Source organism: Colias philodice, chromosome 18 (genome assembly GCF_061535455.1).
Source record: "Colias philodice isolate Cphi_HAF_F1 chromosome 18, ilColPhil1 Martin Lab GWU primary, whole genome shotgun sequence".
In the NCBI taxonomy this organism is placed as follows: domain Eukaryota; kingdom Metazoa; phylum Arthropoda; class Insecta; order Lepidoptera; family Pieridae; genus Colias; species Colias philodice.
Genome location: NC_143103.1, coordinates 7,534,987 through 7,557,036, shown reverse-complemented (window position 1 = coordinate 7,557,036; position 22,050 = coordinate 7,534,987). Strand labels below are relative to the sequence as shown.

General features: G+C 33.4%; 1 protein-coding gene across 2 annotated transcripts in view; it reads right to left on the bottom strand.

Moving 5' to 3' along the window:
* The window catches only part of LOC149480594 (uncharacterized), a 105,351-nt gene that overhangs the window by 8,986 nt on the left and 74,315 nt on the right, over positions 1 to 22,050 (bottom strand). For both annotated transcript variants that reach the window (XM_089706973.1, XM_089706972.1), the window contains exons 3-19: positions 16,126 to 16,325; positions 13,843 to 13,947; positions 12,249 to 12,331; positions 8,733 to 8,810; positions 8,363 to 8,439; positions 8,226 to 8,290; positions 7,201 to 7,375; positions 5,414 to 5,550; positions 4,921 to 5,125; positions 4,458 to 4,622; positions 3,973 to 4,166; positions 3,687 to 3,783; positions 3,208 to 3,456; positions 2,645 to 2,913; positions 2,118 to 2,245; positions 1,539 to 1,693; positions 955 to 1,152 (exon numbers count right to left, since the gene is read on the bottom strand). In XM_089706973.1, coding sequence (XP_089563099.1) covers positions 955 to 1,152; positions 1,539 to 1,693; positions 2,118 to 2,245; positions 2,645 to 2,913; positions 3,208 to 3,456; positions 3,687 to 3,783; positions 3,973 to 4,166; positions 4,458 to 4,622; positions 4,921 to 5,125; positions 5,414 to 5,550; positions 7,201 to 7,375; positions 8,226 to 8,290; positions 8,363 to 8,439; positions 8,733 to 8,810; positions 12,249 to 12,331; positions 13,843 to 13,947; positions 16,126 to 16,325 — 2,580 coding nt within the window. The remainder of the gene's footprint in view (positions 1 to 954; positions 1,153 to 1,538; positions 1,694 to 2,117; positions 2,246 to 2,644; positions 2,914 to 3,207; positions 3,457 to 3,686; positions 3,784 to 3,972; positions 4,167 to 4,457; positions 4,623 to 4,920; positions 5,126 to 5,413; positions 5,551 to 7,200; positions 7,376 to 8,225; positions 8,291 to 8,362; positions 8,440 to 8,732; positions 8,811 to 12,248; positions 12,332 to 13,842; positions 13,948 to 16,125; positions 16,326 to 22,050) is intronic.

Below are 22,050 nucleotides of genomic sequence, written 5' to 3'. Positions count from 1 at the left end.
CTAAAAAAGTTATTACATGCTATTTAAAATCATTAAATTACACACAAACAGAAAAGCTTCTTGTCTCAATACATTAAATTAATATAAATTATTGTTTATTTACATTATATTGTATATGTATCATATAATTTTATTTATTTTAACTTTAATTTATGTACTTATTTAACTTATTTTATTTATTTATATAGTTAGGTATCTATTTATTTATATTTATTTTTTAAATTTAGTTCATTAGTTGTACTCAATTCATATCTTATATTTAAATTAGTTATTTTAAATCTTTTTTAATCAACAATTACGGTACCACGAGCAAATCCATTCTTTATAATCGTACCAGCTCCCACGACACAAGTTCTCTTAGTGTGGGAGCTACAGTTAATAATTATATTGTATAATAAGTGACAGCAAAATATGATGTTGTTAAATTTTGTTTTGTTACATACTGTGTTTTTGCTGAAATAAATAATTTTTCATTTTCATTTTCATTTTCATTTTCATTGTATCACGTTTTTGGAAATTAATACGCATATAGAGACGTCAGGTTTAAATTTTGCTTAAGAACACATCCATCTAAAGGAACAATATTACCAACTTCACACGTGTAGCACATCCATCTTTAGAATATTACGATTATGAACGAACTTCGTATAAAGTACAGAGATTTATTCTTCTTGTTATTCAATAGTCGAGGTTACACCAAGAGATCAGCTCCGCGTGGTAAGTATTTTCCGCGCAGGGAAATAGTCACCGAATGAGCGCGGCAACTTTAGTCATAACTCATAATATCAAGAAAACGTTGCACGCGAAAGGCCCGAGCCATTTGTTGTCTTGAGACCAGATTGCGCACGATAAATGATAGATCCACCTTTGAGCAAAATATAAAACTGGCACTAGGTGGCCTACCATAATATCAAACCTTAATACCCTTATATCTAATCCCTTGTAAATATTCACCTGCCTAGTATCGCAGTCCAACAAAGCTAGTAGTGCAGTAGCATGCGCGGTAGCAGTTACCACCCGCAGTAGTACGGGCAAGCGGGGACTTTGCCCTCCGAGTGTGAGGAGCAGTATTACCGCCGCAAGTAGGCATAATGCAGCCGCTATACCGATTGTCACTTTGACTATCTCCCGTAGGTCCCTTTCCGCATCTGTCTAGAAATTGCTTTGATTTATAAATGTACAGGGACTTTGATATGAAACTCATCTACGTTGAATTTAAGGGAAATATGAATATTCTACATGATTTAAAAACTAATAATTCAAGCATACTTAGAATTGGGATCCGTCTTTCTACTGAATACTTACCTACTTTGGAATTTTAAATGTTTTTGAAATATTGCACACCTTATATAATTTATTATAACATAACAGAAAAGGAAATTTAGTTTTAATTATTACGTTTAATGATTTTGGACCCTAATTTCTTAATTCTTACAAAATGTGTATGCAATTACCAAACATTAAAAAGAGAAACACAAAGAAAAACAGTAGCTATAACAAAAACTGGCATCATGAAACAAATAAAGCTATATACTCACGAGCGTGGTGGGTGCAATAGTAAATAGCGCGTATGTCCCCAGCCCTCTACACCGACAGGAAACATGGGTCGGTTCGGGCACCCGCACCTCGCACGCACTACGCGACCACGTGGAAGGTTCAGATGACGTACGGAGTGCACAAGCTAATCTTGACTCTGGAATTGGAAGTTTGTAAATGAGAAACTGGAAGAAATTAAATTAAAATCAAGAACGTGTGTGCCGAGCAGACGTGAAATATGGTGTATTGCTTTCTCGTCTTTGTTTGTTAGGCTTAGCATTCAACATCGTAAATTGATAAATGCGAAAGTGTGTTTGATTCCGTGGTTTGGTTATTAGTTTCTTTTTCACGTCGCAAAGGAGCGATATATCGTAGTTAGTTTGTAGCGTGGTGAAACTTGTCATTGGGAATTTCTTTTGACCATTGGCCTCTGGTACCTAGTTTATCTATAATAAGAGAAAACTGTCTTGTAATACAACATCAACATTTGAGTAATCATTAGATCAGTGATGAATCAGACTTGAGAAAGTATGACCTATAGTATATTGTTATTATGTATGTTTTAAAGAATTAGAGCTTACCTATTGCACTGTAATTCTTTGCATGAATAAAAAGTAAGGTGATAGTGTATATAGAATCATCTTGGTTGCCATCAGACCAAACTTGAGACTGCGTAGAAGCCATATGATATTCTATTTCACGACTTCCTCTGAAAATTAACCATTATTATTATTGTTATTCAGTATTCATCATAGATAAATTTTGTTTTTCCGAAGACCCAATCCTACTTTTCAGTAACTTTATTTTTCTAAGATATAAAACTAAGTAAATTATTCTTTACTAGGTTTCCGCCCGCGGCTTCGCCCGCGCAGTCAAAGAAAAACCCGCATAGTTCCCGTTCCCGTGGGATTTCCGGGATTGCGTTTTCCCGGGATAAAAAGTAGCCTATGTCCTTTCTCAGGTATCAAAATATCTCTATACCAAATTTCATGAAAATTGGTTCAGTAGTTTAGGCGTCATTGTGTAACAGACAGACAGACAGAGTTACTTTCGCATTTATAATATTAGTATGGATAATCGTGAAGTGTTTAAAATACATATAACTTACTTGAGTTCCATAGTTCTCCTTAAAGACGGTAAACGTGCAGATAGATAATTATAATTTACAACAGCTATAACATTTTCAGTCCCTTCAGCCACTTCTACATCTACAGAAGTTAACAGCCATTCTTCTGAATTTTGATTCAGTGGAAAACTAAAGTGTCCTTTGTCTTCTTGCAGTGATTTTGTTTGAACCACAAATTCTTGGCAACGGAAGTCTAGGTCTCTTTTCATAATAGCTGTTTTGACGATAACGTTTTGGAGTTGGTAAATTTTCTGAAAGAATATTTATAAATATTGACTTAGGAAAGAATTATTAAGTTAGAACTTGTATTCTTTATTGAGTTATTGGTTAGACTGGTCAGAGGGACCTATTTTAAGTTTTGATGTAAAGTATTTGAGTTTGCGATTGAGATTTTTCTATTCTGGTGAACGAACGAAACTAATAGCTTTAATTTGTTTCTAACATTTATTTCGCATTATTTGAAAGATTTTCAGTATTGTTTTGCTTTGTAATGTTTAATATTCCTACCATAGAAAGTATTTTTTGTATGTATAGCATGTACAAACCTGTTCATCCAAAAACGCATCTCGATGTTTCAGCAAGCTATCATATATTCTCAACAAAGGTTCAGCGCTCAGTACTCTATCCGTTGCATTAGCGACCATAGACCGCAAATATTCCAACATATTGGACGCATGTTGTAAGGGAACTGTGGCTGTACCGGGGTGTCCCGGGAGGGAGCGGAGTACTGAGCCGTATTGGCGGGCTATATCGTTTACTGGTACCCAAGAATAGCCGTAGGATATTAGGGTGAACTGAAATGTGTGACGTCAATTAATTAATGTTAGAGTTGATGAATAAAGCACAAAATAAAATTTTTGTCATTTATAAAAAAATTGAAAGCTATAAAAGTTAAAATCAAAGATTAGCACAATTAAAATGAAGAAATAATGCTTTGTCACTTTTTTAATTTAATTTCCCATATTTTTAACTGTTGTTTAGGTAGATAATTTTTTTTTAAGTTAAGAAGAATGTGTCAATTTACCTGTTCATAAATATCTTGCAAGGAATCATCGATGCATCCAGAAAAGTTTGGCTGGCTCCATTTAGCTCGAACCGTGGTAGTTTTCGGCTCGCAAAATCTAGAGAGAGTTTAATTGCTTATATTATTGTGTTTCGCAGGTAATTGTTATTGTAGTATGTCATATCATATAGAATTGTCAAGTTAATTTTATTCCCGTGTATATAAAAAAGTCCCAAAAAAACGTCCTAATGATATGAGCACTTTAAAAAAATATTTCTAACTATTATATAAGCCTTTCATTTTTTACCTGGTAGTTTCCCCACTAGATCCAGTTGGACAAGACGCTATAGCATAAGCCCCCGGTGCGGTTTGTGGCCAACGCAAGCCATGAGATGCTTCACTTTCGCACACATTATCTATGGATCCAACCGCCCATACTGTTACTGCTTTCGAGTTTGTTCCAGCTACTGATGATACTTGGCAACTGTATTCTGCTGATTTCTGCAATTAGAAAATGGAAAAAAGTTAGGACATGATTTTCAATGATTTCTGCTATTACAATTTACATGGTAATGAGGAATAATGCCATCTTTTGTCATTACAAGAAAAAAAGGTAACTTGATGATGACCTTAACGAATTTTTCGATGAAAGATTAAACGTAATATAAATACATATTATATGTAAAAAATATCATATTCGTGAGTGGTAAGCACGTTTTCAACACGAGAATGATTAATTTATTGGGCTTGAAAAATTAATTACATCTTTAGCAAGAAATAAACAATAATTACCTGAACATTATAAAGCTTGAGCACACTACCAGCAGGGTACAGATCTTCCCAAACTTCCCTGCCCGGTGCAAGGGCCAAAAGGTTCCTTTCTCTTGCCCAACTGAACCCTAACGTTCCGTGTACCCTGCCTGCTCCAGCCAGACAAGTTATACTGACATTATCTCCCTGAAATGGACAAGTAACAATTCAATTTTATATGTATTCTAACTACAAAGAAATAGTAAAAGTTTATTTGATTCATAGGACAGGCGAAAAAGAAGCATATATGCCTTTTTTACGGATAAGGAATTCAATGTATATGGACGGCTCTTTGATATTTGTTTTTAATAATATTTCACTTTCTAAACTCCGGTGTAATATTACACTTTAACCCTAGTTATACGCCACATGTTTGGCTTACGTTATCTACCCCCAACCCAAGAAACAAACGCCCAAACATAATTTCCACTCTATTTTAACTCACTTTATTCACAGTAAGCGTAGACGGCACGAGTCGTATATTAGGCGGTCTGAACACACTAAGCCGCAACGCGCTGCATCTCCGCCGGCCCGCGTCAACGGCGGCACAGGCCCATTTGCCGCCATCAAGTTTCTTTGCTTCAGATATGCCTAGCACAGACATGCGACGGCCCAACGCGTCTTCAGCTACTGTTCGCGTCCATATGTCTCTAAAATATAATTAAAAAATCCTAGGTATGTAAAATATTGACTAGTTGCGTATGCAGGCTTAATGAAGATCCAGATTTTATTAATAGAGTATGTTTTTTTATCTGCCTTCGTTCGTAGATATACAATGGAGAGTTTTCTTGTACGTAATTCTGCTATTATCCAAATTCTGATCATTCTAATTTAGCCATAAAAAGCCGATTGACTCGATGCAAAGATAAATAATAATATTATATCTAATATATTATTAGGTATAAGATAATTATTTATAATATAATACATTTACAAACCTATTGGTCCCATTGAAGTTGATCTTCACGCCATCCTTGTACCAAGAAAAAGCGATATTTGGCGACCCATAAGCCATGCAGCTGAGAATAAACTCTCCGCCTTCCCACACTTCAGGATGTTGATTTATAATAAGTTTCTGTAACAAAATTTTATTTATTTTATTATGTATTATGCTTAAACAAAGTGTAATGTTTCAAAAAAATTTTAGAAATTATTTGAGAAAATAAATTTAAATACGAATGCACGCAATCTATACATTTATATTGACAGTTGTGCACCAGTTGTGTAGGAAAACGAACTCTGAACGCAAAGAAATCCATAAAATTGTTCTACAAAAGGAGGTAATCAAGAGGACAATGCACGGTCCATCTATAATTAAACGATCTAGTACTCCATGTCCTTTATTGTGCTCGAGTGCAGCACCGCAACTGTTAGGATAATAAAGAAGGCGCTAACTCAAATTAACGAGATAAATGTCCGCCTGGCTGTATGCCAGTTGTTATTGGGCCACTTCTCAAGGAGTGCACGTTGAAAATAATTAAAGTCTAGCGCAGAACGTTTCGAATGGTCGAACATTGGCTTTTACTGCTATTATTTTGTTCCAACTTTCAAATACTTCTTTTGAAGAGCGTGAACCTAATTTCAGGAAGGCATTAAGGCGAGGTGTGCAAGCATTAGTGGTTTAAAAGAATTGCAATGGAAATGGAAGTTCAGTTCTGCAAGTGTTTCTTTTTATGCGGTAAAGTGAAAGAACATTATTGCTCGAGATAACTTTTTACTTCTTTTTATGATCATTATTCATTTCTTTAATTGTAATGACTGAATAGCTTCTGATGACTCTTTGCATTGTTAACAAGCTTATTGAAATCACTCGTGAACTTTTAAATTAACAGTTACAGTACTGCAATTTTTTGCATTCGCACAAATTTCTACTCTCTAATAAAACGTAATGTATAAAATATTTTTATAATTAAACGAGTGAAATTTTTGACACGATATAAATTATTTCTATTTCTGGTTTACTTTTGATTTCTTAGAAGGTGTCACGATGACATTTCACGCATATATTCTCGTCTGCTTCACACCTTCACAGTGGTATATCTATGGCGTAACGACGGTATAAAATAAACGAACAATTTTCTATTCTGGCGGTTAGCTGGCATCAGCCCAGTAATTTAATATCGTTGCGTTAGGTCAAAATCATTTACACATTACTATCTGTCTTTCTTTTTACTATCTGAATCTCTTTTTAGAATGTTCAGTAATGTAAGGAGTTTTGATAGTGGTGTTTTAGTACCAAAACTAACAGATTTAAGCTTTTTTGCATCGTCAAAGGTTTCAAAGAAGTGCCAACTTGCGTCTAGACGCCTTATGGCAAAGCTAATGAAGGTACTTATGGCAACGCTAATTCCAAATAATTTTTCATTAAAATTTTTGAGTCCGATCCGGTTCGAGTCAAGTCTTCACCTGCTTTTGAACAGGTTCTCATAAATCAAATATTATGAAGTGGCAAACTATTCAGGAATTTCCAATTAAGGAATTCCTCTTATTTTATTCACTATGAAACGCAATTGAACGAAAATATGGGCTCATTTATTTTGAAACTTTCGGATTATTTTTTTGTATATGGAAGACAAAAAGGCAAGGCAAAAAAAAGGAAGGAATCATTTAAATGAGTGATTTAAACATAATCGTGTGACTTGAATTTTGTGGTTTTTTCTTTCATTATAATTTTCCGTTTAATGTATTTAAAATACAATATATTATAGGAGAAGTTTTTACTTACATGTAAGCTAAGTGCCGGTTGCATTTCGAGTTCCAGTGCTGCAGGCAAGAGAGGCAGGGTGTTCGAATTAGTGTTAGACACAAGTCTGGATAGCGCTGATCGTACCGCCCCCGCCTCTTTGCGTAGGCCCCACACTCGGAGCCAGACCGTTCGAGCCCCAGTAGGGTCTGGTAAACTAGAAATTGATATCTATATTAAAAAGGTTTTTAATAAATTAGGGTTAATAATATCATGAATAAATCGCGTTCAAAATCCATGTGAGTCTTTAATTTGTAAAGGTTTTTATTATTATATTATCTATTATCTATAAGTGTGTTAAGATTGTGTAAGATCATCTTGCGAGTGTAAAGTAATTTGATATTATTAACAATAAACATTTTCTAACGTAAGATCGTAGACTTTTAAAGGAACAATACAATCCATACTAATATTATAAATGCGAAAGTAACTCTGTCTGTCTGTCTGTTACTCAATCACGCCTAAATTACTGAACCAATTTGCATGAAATTTGGTATTGAGATATTTTGAATTTTGATACCCGAGAAAGGACATAGGCTACCTTTTATTGCGAAATATGTACCACGGGCGAAGCCGGGGCGGGCCACTAGTTACACATATACTATACAAAACATAATATTATTTAATATAAAATTAGGTATTAACAAATGTGAAGAAATAATTGGGTAACTAACTACCTATAATTATTGATTTTCACATCAAACAACAGATGTGAAGACATTGTGTTAGTTAATAAATAGCATGCTAGTTCTAGCATCTTATTCAATTAGAAAGATCTCAAGTAATTTGTAAAATATTCAAGCTTTAATTACGTAAATGTTAGCTTAGACTTTGTAAACGAAGAGTTCATTGTTTTACGTGCTTTGTGCTTGTGTTACGGGTTAGTTTAACAAAGTGAATAATAAGTACTAAAGGGAATACTAATCTAGACTTGTAACAGTTTAAAATATTTTAACGTCTAAAGTACTTTTTATAAAAACTAATTTAACTAACAATATATTAATTACCTTATATTTAATATTTCAATATCGTCTTGTAACGTAATATTGGACCCTCGTAAGTACTTGGTGACCTGAAAAATTACATTAATTGATTATACAGTTAACATCATTTCATTAAAACAAAAAATTAAAATAATTGTTACCTTTTCGATAATTTCTTCGGAAATTTTACCGTTGGCCATGTCTTTAATTTGCAAGCTCGTTTCAAAGCGCGCCGCCACTGTGCACAGATAAATTATATAGCGCAACAAGGAGTATTTAGTGATTTATATTGATTATTTTAATAATTATGATTATGGGCCTTCCAGTTCTGGGAGATTTATTGATTGTATGTGATTATGGATTAATGTAAGAAATGTATTCTGTTCTTTAGTACCAATAGAAAACTAAGATAAACAAATAAAGAAAATTCATATATTCAATATTACTCTGAAATAGAAACAAATTAGGAAAATCCACAGCTTGTAATATTTTTAACAAATGATATAGGTAAGTAGAGCAGTATTTACTTACAGCTGTCGCTATCTTTAGGACTGCAATCACAATTGTTTCTCCCCTTGCAACCTTCTAAACACTCCTCTATGCCGCATTCTGTGGACAACACGCTTATTATATCTAATGTTAAATTTAAAATAATATGTTTGTAATATAAATGATATAATGTTATGCTTGAAGACCGAAAATGATTATTTTCAGAGAAATAGCTTACAATGCATGTGGTCACAGTAAGATCGTCCTCGTGAAAATCATGTTATGGTTCTATTGAAAAGGCTCACGACACGTTGTCGCAATGAAGAAAAGCCATGACGCGATCTAATACTACCAAAAAAAAAAATACCTAACTACTTAGAGTAAATTTATTGCCTGTTCTTGGTTTATTTTGCCATTGTGTTTTTATTCCTTTATATTATACGATTTTCCAGCTAAGCAGCAATAAGCAGTAAGCAATGTATTTTCTCTTTAATACAAAACAAAGCTGTGTAGTCACAGTGGCCGCTATTCATCACAACAGTTGGAAAGTAATATGATACAAGTTTTAGCAAAATGTTTATTGCAGTAGTGCACCTGTTTACGAACTTTACAAGTTTTCTTGTGGCTCTTTGAGTTATCTATTCTTGTTGGAACATTTGTTCTACAAAGTGTATGTAACAGTACGGAAACTTTAAGGTAAGTGTGAGATATCGCTTAGGTATAAGAAGTTTGTCGTTACAAATTGTTGGAATTTAAGTGGATTGTAAACAAGACGTATTTTTAAAGGACTAAAGATAAAAGGCTAAAGCTCAATTTAAAAGAAGTCTTTACACTATTTACAATTGTCTTTATAAATATGTTCTAATTTTATAGTTGTAATAATAATCACATTATTCAATCGATTGCTTTGTTTAAAATTTTATAAAAAGAAACATATTATGCTTGTGCTGATAGATATAATCAAAGTCTTTATTAAATATGCAAATAAATTCGATAGTGAATGGTGATCGAGCGTAAAAGAGAAAAAATGTAATTTTCATGCACATTTTCCGATTACATAGGTAGGTATATTGAAAAAATCTGGTTATAATATATTTTTTGATTAAATTTTTATGTTCGTTTTTATGATTATTTTATTTCAAAGGTTTACTTAATTCGTGGTAATCGATAAATTTACAGAAGGAACACATAGCATACATAGCTATGATCTACATAATTTTAAGGTACGTATTGTAATTATATGTATTAAAATGCAGAAGCGTCTTCTCATATGTATATGAATTTTAGAATGATTTAAAAATGTTTTTTTTTAACTATGTTTGTTTTATTGTTCTAATTTAGCTTTGACTCGTTTGTATATGGTGGCATCTGGACCATTATTTATCCTAGACCCTAACTATTATTATTAGTATAATTATTTAGTATAGGTATCGGTCAATTAAGGAAAGCTGGCATGTTCACAGTACTCACACTTATGCAATTTCACTTACAGTATGTTCAAAAATAAATGCGACTCTAGTTTCATTTTAGACTTGAATTGTAAAATGGGTGCGTTGTAGATAAATATATGCAAATATAATTATGAAAGCTCTCATAATTTACCTGTAAAATTATAATTTAAAAGTAAATCAATTGATGAAGTTAATTATTTATTCTAATAATAATCAATTGGATAAAAGTATTAATAATTATTCAATTATCAAATAATAATTAAATTTCAGGTCATAAAAACTATACAAATAACACGTGCGCTCACTCCCAACATACACCAGGGCCAATCCCTTCCAAAATGATAAAAACCTAAAAAAAATAGTAGTAGGATGAAACCCATTAGAAAAGGAGGAGAATGTGATAAAAATTAAAGGAAAAATAAATTAAGTACAGACAATCCGAGTTCGGGAAGTGGGAGGGGGGGAGCTTTTAAGGCTAAAAAATGGTTTCTCTTGATTTCCAACAAAACTACAAGTCCTATGGAAAAAAGTTCAATGGCAAAGTTGTAGGTAATAAAAAGTACAAAAGTTGTACTTTTGTATTAACAATTTTTTCACATAACCTCAAAATTTAGGTGAAATATTCAAAAAACCAAGTTATTGGTTTTTTATTTCTTTTTCAAAAAAAATTTTTTTCTACTATATTTGGTGAAAAGTTACCTTATTGTGTCTCAAATACACTGTAATTTATTTGATTGAAAATATTTATTTTTTCGCCTTATTTCAACTTAATACCAAAAAAACAACCTAATTTTCAATCGAAAATTCTGACGTCGAAATATCAGCTTTTTACAAAAAGTTTGGGGGCTTTTTGTTCGTTGAAATATCTACTTTTTAAAGGTCTAAAATATAATATACATTACCATAGTAAATTTACTCAGAAAATGCATACAAACAGTGTGATAATGAGCTTTTTTGGCAATGGCAAATTTCTCAAACGACCTGAAATGTTTTTATCGACATCATTTTGTTTATGTACATACTGTCAAATGTTAGCTGTGGTATCGTTACTTTGATCAGATGAAATTTTTTCTTTTGAAATGTTACCGAAAAGCCGATACAAGAGAAAATATAGAGTTCGAGAAGTGTGCCTGATTTAGTAAAAGCTCATTATCACACTGTTATTGGTAAAAATGCCGATTTTAGTCAAAATTTATATTTTTCTAACAAGATCCTTATCATCCAAATTTCCACCTTGGTGAGAAAAATTGACATTTCTAATGAAAATGAACAAAAAATTAAATGATTTTATTAAATACTGTAAAATAGTCTATAATTCTTCCATTTACTGTATCACAAAATTCTTCATAGATTTTTAGATATTCGTACTACACCAATTACATCACCCTGTATTTATAAACAATTGCAAAATATGACACATACGTAGGCCGGGAGATACTGACAGAAAATTTCGGGTCATTTGTAACAGAATGGCGGTTCTACAGAGGTCTTATTACGCAATGACTAAAAGAAAAATGATGGTCAGAACGCTGGTACCGGCGGACTAGTCGCGTGGGCGTTAGTCGAACTCGTCGGATAAATAGCGAAAGTCAAACGATTTGTAACACAAAAATTTTAGAATTTACCGATAGCCCATAAAAAAGATGTAGGCGTTAGTGTCATGCCATACTTTACCGGTGTAACTTACAGCCCCCCATACCGACGCGATGCGTTGATTTAAAAAAAAACAATTCAACCATTTGTACCAGGCTAACTTTTGCACAGGTAATCATCATCGTACAGACATTTACGAAAATCGCCATGTCAAAGTATGGCATGACACTACCGCCTACATCTTTTTTAAGGGCTATCGGTAAATTCTAAAATTTTTGTGTTACAATCGTTGGACTTTCGCTATTTATCCGACGAGTGTAACTAACGCCCACGCGACTAGTCCGCCGGTACCAGCGTTCTGACCATCATTTTTCTTTTTGTCATTGCGTACTAAGACCCCTCTAGACCGCCATCCTGTTACAAATGACCCGAAATTTTGTGTCAGTATCTCCCGGCCTAACATGTGCAATGTGTAAATGTGTTGACGTTCCAGCTCTTCTTAATATACCTTTACCTGGTGTTGCAATTTCCGATTCACAGAGGTCGCCCGTGTACCCCGGAGCGCAGATACAGCTGACTGCTGCTGGTCCCATTTGTCTAGAAATTAATTATTTTATTACTATTATAATTCTTAAGTACGATTTATAAGTACTATTTGAAAAATTAAATAAAAATACACAGTTGGACATGTATAGTTTGTCTCACGATGATTTTTCTATCATACTTTTTTTTACCTATGTACCTATTGAACATCTTAATCTGAACATTCTATAATATAATTCTCAATTATAGTGAGATTTAACATGTGCATGGAAGGACGGACATCAAGAGCAATAACTTTCGTAATGTGCCAATAACTCTTGAAACACTATTTCTAAGCCTACCAGTTACAATTTTATGCAAAATTAACGTATTACGATTTTCAAATTCACTAGACAAGAAAACGCACTTTAAATTGCGTAAAAGTTGAAAAATATCTCCTTATAAATTGTATATATTTTGATGTTTTTGCAGAACTTTGTTAATTGCTACAAGTTTGCTGTTATAACTTTTCATTTTCGTAAATAATAAGACGGTAACTCGTATAATTAATAACGAAGTTTAGTTAATAAAGAAACAAAAAGGAAGTTTTAAATTTCGTTAATTTCTCCTTGAAGCGATTAAAAAGACTTTGTGGCTGCTTTCTTTGTACACGCTTTGCAAAGTAACTGTGGCTTCTTATGCATGAAACTTCAACTACAATTCTTTATAATCGTGACTACTTTAGTTTAAACGTTCTTTAATAAAAGTTGTTGATAATCTTGAAAAAAATTGTCTTTTGAAGAAGTGTTAACATAGCGTTGATATCATTTTATTTTATTACTAGCGGTCCGCCTCGGCTTCGCCCGTGGTACATATTTCGCAATAAAAAGTAGCCTATGTCCTTTCTCGGGTATCAAAATATCTCCATACCAAATTTCATGCAAATTGGTTCCGTAGTTTAGGCGTGATTGAGTAACAGACAGACAGACAGAGTTACTTTCGCATTTATAATAGTAGTATGGATTAATGGTCAAAATAATCTACTTATACATAACAATGTGTATAAATAATTAGCTGCGTTTGCATGTAATTTAATTAATTTTACTTTTCAAACTCAAACTCAAACTCAAACATTCATTTATTCAATTAGACTACTATTTAGTAGCACTTTCGAATCGTCATTACATAGTATTTTTAACATTTACATAGTATTTTTATCGTTATATCAAATTTTCACCCGCGAATTCACTCGCGTGCATAACATAGTATCGCGTGAAAGTTGTTCCCTATGCATTTCTATTCACTGTTCCACTCCCTTTATGCATTGTTTTCGTGACTAATGCAAAATTTCGCAAGCAATTATTTATTTGTCTAAGTAGCTAAAGCTCAGGTCCGAATACGCAAATAAGCGTTTATTTCTGTCCAACTTTCTTACTAAATTTAGCCGATCAGTTCTGAAATTTATTTGTTAAAAATAATCAAATCCAAACAGTTTTCGGGCTTAAAATATTAGTAGTTCATTGTTACAAAGTATATTATTTGTTCAAATGAAACAAATATACTTTACAAATAAATGAGGTACATACCTACATGTTCCCTTGTTCTTGCACATATTTGAAGTGCTTGGACAAAGCGGCCCCACACCGCAGTCCGGACCAGAGTAGCCGTCAAAACAGGAACAGAAAAACTCGCTGTAGAATAATATCAATTATTTAATTAATTTTATAACGTAAGAAGATTCTACATTATTTCCGAAAATATCTGGTTAACCTTAATCCACTTTACCTTTTTATTTTTATTTAAATAAAATAAATAAATAAATAAATCATTTATTTCACTTAACAAATTAGAGAGACCCAGGCTCCTAAGATAGTAAGAACTGTTTTTCAGGAGCCTGTGTCTTCCATTTACAGTTACACGACACGAAAAAAATTTAAAACAGAGATAAATTAAGTAAAATCAAAAATAAATTAAAAATTTACATGCAATTAAAACTATAAAATATTATTATAGCCAACTTTACGTAAAACATGCATATCTATGAAATCTAACAAATATACTACAACAACAGCCATAAAAGTGTATGTGTTTATTAAAGTTATTAAATTATTCGTATCATAGTCTGCATCTCATTTTAAAATACTTATTTTCTGCAGTTGCAAATAACACTGCTAATTAGCAACCATATCCTACTACTCGATCTTAAAATCATAGGATTATAATTTGACCGGGAAGATACTATAATAAGAAATAGGGTTGTAACGGAGGCCTACTTAGCGGAGGCGGAGGCGGATGCGGAGGTGAAGAGGTTCGCCTCCGCGGATGCGGAGGTTAACGGAGGCGGAGGCGGAGGTGTAATTTGTTCGGAAAATTTATAATTATCGTCTACTTCTACAAAGTACTACCAAATTTCACTCGTTTTCGGCTTCATCACGTTATTTAAATAACATCTATACTAATATTATAAAGCTGAAGAGTTTGTTTGTTTGTTTGTTTGAACGCGCTAATCTCGGGAACTACTGGTCCGATTTGAAAAATTCTTTCGGTGTTAGATAGCCCATTTATCGAGGAAGGTTATAGGCTATATAACATCACGCTACGGCCAACAGGGGTGGAGCCACGGGGGTGAAACCGCGCGGAGCAGCTAGTAACTAATAATTACGCACAAAATTACTTAAAATTTAAAACAATCACGGCTCAATCGCGGTACCGAACGCTTTGACAAGTTGATTCCTGTTATTCATTCACTCACACTCCCACCACCCGCTTGGCCGTGTTCCCGTGGCTTAAGCAAACTCGACCATTTCACTTGAAAACACGCAGCCGAGCGGCCGCGTCGCCTAGCGTCGCTCCTTGCGCGTTGTTTGTGATCGTAAATGAACTTCCGATATGGCTCCGCATAAATTTTGCGGAGGCGGATGCGGAGGCGGAGGTTAAATTCTTTGCGGAAGTTCCGCAGTAACGGAGGCGGAGGCGGAGTTCCGTTACAACCCTAATAAGAAACTATAATAAAGACCCTCAGCTTTGCTCACTGTAACGTGATACATACTTCATATTGTATGTTATCACTACATCTTTTGCATAGTAATTGTGGGTTACAAGAGCGTGAGTGTAAACCGTTTTGGAGCAATCAGCAAAGCGTATTCGACTTTAACTTTAAGTAGCTGGTGCACCAGATGTTTTCGGAATTCATTGAGATTTATTTTCTTCGCCGACTCCTAGTCGCTTTCTGCAAGTAGCTTAAAGCGATTGAAGCCTTTTAGCATTTGTTTTTTTGTTGTACAATATTAATTCATCAATATGTTGATCAATAAGGTGTAAGAAAATCTACATTCAATTAGGAATCCAAATAAAGCAACAGATGTGTGTGAAATAAACGGTATATTATTAATTGAACACATGTAATAATGTAAATAACATAATATGACCATAGTTAAAGAATATCAAGATTGGTAAATTTGAGAAACCAAATAGAATGAAGACATTTATAACGTGTCAATTAGAAAAAGAGATGAATTTATTTCCAGTTTAAGAACTACACACTATTTTAACCAAGTAAGGAGGCAAGACGCTCGTTACATGCATTAATGAGTATGAAAAAAGCGCTGTTCTTTTTTCCTATCTAATCATGATGGAATGTATTTCATTATAAACATATAAGGCTATGCTAGCAATTAGCATGTCAATCTGTAAACCAGTATGTGCATGTATTGAGGATGGCTAAACATACCCAGATCTGGTCTTACGGCTTACCGTGTTTGTCCTCAGTACTTGTAACTATTCAGGGGTATATTATGTACCTATTATCAAGTGGTAGTTCTATTGAGTACGTGTAAGTAATCAGGGCTATAAATATTAATGTTATGCACCTATAATCATGTGATGCATAGCAGTGTCCGAGCAGGCGGCACTCGATGGCGCTGCAGGAGGTAGTGGGCGCGGGCGCGGCGGGCGCGCGCACCGCGTACGTCACGTTCAGCCCGAACACCGACAGCAGCCCCAGCGCGCGCAGCTGCGAACCCTCCGCGCGGGATAGTGACAGCTCCACCACCAGAACTGGACTTTGCACCTGGGAAGAAAAACTATATATAAAGCAACTCTACTCATATCTACTGGTATGATAGACCATATAAAGTAACACTTTATTCAACTGATATGAGGCCCTCGTCGTGTTGCCACGATAGACCACCAGATTCCCACTTCAGAGGCAAAAGGTACTTTATCAATAACCAACCCCATACACTACAGATTTGAAGTGAAAGTGAAAGACAATAGGACAGTTGCATTATAACTAATATGGGTCCTTTTCTGAAAGACCCAGGATTGTCACAGACACCTTTCATACTAAATAGTAAATACGATAAAGTGATAATATCTCCTACATCTAAAGGAATAGTTTTCGTTTGCCTCCGGTGGTCGTAGAATATACATAATATTACGTATAATTAACCTTTTGACCTAGCTTGGGTTTTATGTTCGATTTATTGAAAGCCATTAAGTTTGATTAATAGAGAAGTATAAATGTTTGCACTGTAACTTTGAATAGTGAATTTATTCATTTCGTATTATAGAAATATACGAGGAAATTGCAAATGAAATAATTCTTGATCATACTTTAAAGTTCCTTTACTTCAAGAAGTATAATTTAAGAGCAAAAGTTGATTTTTTATCGGATCTCACAGAAATGTTTGGTTATTGATATTCGGTCGCTTTCTCGGCGATTCCATTAATTTTAATGTGCTATTTACATCAACGAAAGGTCGTTTCAGAATATTTACTGTGAATTACTTGAGCAAAAATGGTATTTGACGGTAAAAGACGAGTTGGAGCAAAATATTGGGAGAGTAAGATTTTTAACAAGCTTTTATCGAGCCTGTATTTGCCAGTTTGCACTGGTCTTATTTTAGATCAAAAATACTCAATTAATTAACTTTAAGCTGTGTGCTTTTGCGTAAAACATTAAGTACTTAATAATAGTTTAAAGGTTAGGACCTCTATTAAAATTTATTTTGTACAGACCAATAAAAGTATTCGAATATTTTTTATGTATGTCACATACCGAACAAAAAGATTTCTGTACTTGAGTATATGGAAAAAGTTTCTTTTATTTCATATGGGCCATTGCCTAAGGTAAAAACAGAACTATTTAGTGCTTTTTGCTTTTTCCTTTCAGAGTATTTGATTAATGGAAAACTTCCAAAACCTATGGGTACTAAATTTTGTAAGTTCACGTACCTTAGCTAAATACACGTAGTAATATATTGACAGAAAGTTTTCTTCCTCTAATGTGGTTTGCTCGTTTTATCGTACATTTAACTTATACAGAGTTAAATCGAGTTTAACTTTCTGTAAGTTATATTTCCGAAGATATCGGCATCTAGCTAAACAGGTTTTCTTTGTGAGTGAACCTGTTAAACGGAATGCGAAATCAGTTTTTAAATGTATTTTATATCGGATGTCATCTGGAGCTTTCGTTTGAACCCTTTGGTTCCTTTTTTAGAATTATTGATTTAAAAATATATTTTTCGTTCATGCTTTTGCAGGATTAAGTTAAAATAAAATAATGCTTCAGATTCCTTCATATGTGACCCTAACAGCCAGATTTATCGACATTTAAATGAACGAAAAACTTTGTGATCTATCGACGTGGTCATCAATATTGTACAAGTATTTCCCCAAGTTATATCTCTTCTAAACTCCAAAAAGATCACTTCAATTGTTTGTGCGTGAAAGAGAAACGACATCGAACCGTCCATAAATTTCCTCTCAACCATTTGTAAAGAAAAGCCTCGTCAGAAGACAGCGAAACTATTCAAACGTGATACGCAATTTTCGTCGTAATGACTTCCATGACACGAAAACCTACAAAGCCCAAATCTACTTTCAAATCTCAAGTGACAAGGATATATCGGGTGAGCGCGAACAGGGCGAGATAGGTCGAAATGGAAAACGTTACGAGATGCACTTTGTAAGTGTAAGTTAAGCTGATGCGAATGGAGTACGTGAATAATGCATGCTGAATGCACTCGGACAGCGTATAAACTTTGTTCTGCAGCCACGAGACAGCGGAGCGATTTAGGTCCTTAAAACCAGGACAAAGGGAATCGATAAGCTATTCCGTTCCCGTTAGCTTGCGTGTTGTGGATGGTCAACATTGTTTGCAGATCGAGTAGTGCAATGCTCAGTGGATCTTTAATGATGTGTTCAATATTCTTTGGAGTTGTTTAGGTGATACTGCGTCAAAACAATTTGAAAAAGTCCTTATGAATTTAGCGTCAGCAGATAATACTCGAGGTTAAGTTACATGTTCGACCGTCATATGAATTTAAAACATTTTCTATGAAAGGAAATACTCCATTTATTAGTGTTCTTTTTAGACCGCAGCCATTGGCAACTCACGTTATTATAAATTCTTTGATACTGTAGCATAATTCCTATAGACACGAGGTGAGTGAAGAGTGTACATAAAACTGACATCTGACAAATTAGTTGCAACGTGATTCTTTGTAGCATTCATTACAAAGACCCTCATCTTGAAAAACCATGTAATTATCCCATTCATAGCCAAGGTTTATTCAAAGTAACAAAATAAAAGCCTCATAAAGCTATTTATGACTTCCTAACGCCACTTAACGGTCATTACATCATAATTTTTCATTCACAAACTTTATGGTTTTATACAAAGCAACTTTTTACGGCCTCGTAAAACGCGAATGAATAAATCAAGCAAATACTACGTTCACGAATTTGACAAAATCCCGGCTTTTATTTTGTTAGCAGCTACAAAATGTTGGTGTTTTTGTTGTAGTTTATTATTTGTATGCAGGTGATAAAAAAGAATAAGGGCAAGAGATTTTTTAATTTTTACTTTTACTTATGTACTTCTGTTTGAATATGTTACATTTTAGTATCGTACAACAAGTGTACGACACCCATTAGGTTGCCTATCTTCAAATTGTCAATACTTCAATAATTAGTAATAGCTCAAGAAGATAAAAGGATAGAATTTCTTAGCTAGTGCCAAAAAAAGAACAAAAGAGCCATTTATTTTTAAAATCTATTGGCACAGTTACAGGGTGGATACAGGCAATCTCAATTACGTCACGTGTTTGCAAAGAAGCTTATAGCAAAACATTAATCAAGGATACCCGCAACCGTGGACCGTAATGTGTTGTCGCAAAAACTTCGCCGTTTGTCTTACGCCCAGAAGCCAGAATCCTTTTATTTGGAATACCAACGAACAATTTATAGCCTGTGGTTGGATACATTTCACTGCTGCATTTTAACGCTCAATCTGAATTTGGGTAAAGTTGCTGAGTAAAATTAGAGTTTATTGAGTTTAATTTAAGCGAAATTTAGACTACTTTTAAGGATGTAAATTTATTGTTTTACCTTTTTTGTTTCGAAGAGATAATTACAACTGATTATGTTACGGATTTGTTGGTAATAAATTTATACCTATCGTGGTCTACGTTTTTGAAAGAAATGATGCTACATAGAATAAAACACACACATAGGCACCGAAATATGTGTACAAATGATTTACTTTTGATACTGCTTTACAGGTTTTTTTTTATTTCATATGTCTGTGTGTATTAATTAAACCTTTAGATTAAAAATTATTATCTACGAGCTGTAAAAGAGGATTTTTTACGCTAGATTATATTAGTATACTTATAGAAATAAAAGGCACAGTAGCAAAAAAGGCTGGAATAAAAATGTTTTACTGAATTTCGGGATCGAATAAAATGATTTCGAGTATTCAGTGAGAGCAATATACAAATTTTAATTTAAATCTACGTTTGGTAGCAGTCCTCATTTTATAAGTGGTCGTACGGTGAAATGATTTTGATATGGTAAAAGTATTGAATGCTATTTTGTAGCGTTTTTTGACGTTTTTCAAAAGTTGAAAATATTATATGTGGCCAATTATTTATTAAAGTGAAAGTTGATTTAATTTTGCTATTTTCGTTAGTTCATTTTATTAAGATCTTATCATTAACATAAATTACAATTTTGTAGACCTCTACAGTTTACATGAATTTGAACGTTTTAATACAGTCCTATCAGGGGCGCTTTCGCCGAGTTTTCACCCGCTTTTCTGGGAAAACCTGTAACAAAACATTCTTTTTTTGGAAACACGTCCTTCGTCGGCAATACACGAAAGATTTTAGCAACATTAAAGTTCTGAAAAATTCCCAACGCGCTATGTATTACTGTGGTTTGTGAAATGTGCTTTACAAACTTCTTCGACAATACCTACTCGTAAGTCATAGGTAAAGTTATATGAATTAGGATAAATTATATTATCTATATTTTATCAAGTTATTGTGACAACCTTTTTTAGTTTACAGCATTGTTCTTTCATTCTTTGGAGTTTAATTATGCTTCAATTATATTATCCTGTAATACCTACACAACAATACGTAAGTATTTGTATCTACTAATTGTGATTTCCCCACAATCCCCAGAGGATATAGAAAAATCTCCTCTCTATTGGTGATAATAGAGATTTTTTATTGTTATGATGTTGTGGCTAATACTGCAGATAACACATGATACAGAAGAATTTAATAACAAGAATACTTAATAGTACTAACCTACTATTATCGAGGATGTAACTTTTGGTAACAATACCTACTTTGTGCAGAATTTAAGGTAAAAGCACATCATTTGTAAGAAAGTCAAAACTTGTATATTTATTAATTCAGTGAAACAAAAGCTGCAAATTTCCTTAACCACAATAAAGATAACAACACATAACAAGAAGATTAAAAGTTTTTAAAGTCGTGCCGCGAAACTCGCTCTTAATTTAATTTTTACAGCATTAAAATATTTCATGAAGTTGTGAACTTTGTAAATGAATAAATCTTTCGACCACCTCACTAGAAGCGACTTTATGGATTACTGAGACGAACTTTTAAAACTACTTTTCAGCTAAAGGAAATTTAATTAAATTGAGTTAAGACGTCACAATTTAGTTTAGAATTTTGCACTGAGGTAAAAAGAAGATAATAAACTGGTTGGAGTTGGTGTTTAGTTGTTGTTTTCTAAGATATAAGTAAGTATTGTTAATGTTTAATAGTCGTTTCATATTTCCTACAAAAAACAGCAATTATGTCAACTCAAACTTCACATTACATGGAGTAGAAGTCATATTTCTTTTACTTCACATTTGGGCGTTTTGTTATTTACGTCCAAAAATGAATTCGCATCCATTGATTACCCACATTACAAGGAACAACAAACTACTCACAATTGACCTCGTCAGCTAAGTTTACTCTTTCGCAGAACCACAAGGTGACTATAAAATCAGACTGAAACTGCACTCTAATATTTGATAGAATTTCAGTGCAGACGCGATGACGCAAGCTCAAAAGATAGCTAGTATTGCATATTGGATGTTTTGATCCAGCGTGTTCCGACGAATTGGGTCGAACGATTGTTAGAATTGATTCTATATTGTTTTATAACAGTAACATAATATGAGTATAGATAGTAGATAGTATTTGGTGTGGTTGTTTTTATAATGTATATTTTATAAACTCTTTAATTTTAAGTTTTAACCCATCTCCGTAATTACAAAGTGTAAATTGAACTTTGGACTGGGTTTTGTTGGGACTGCCGAATTTCTCATTATTACTGTTTGAATTAATTATATAAATAATAGTTTTAAAATTATATCTTACAAAGAAGTGTTTTATCTTATATTCTTAAGATTGCCATTACATTTTCTGCCAATTGCCATTATCCATACTTATATTATAAATGCGAAAGTAACTCTGTCTGTCTGT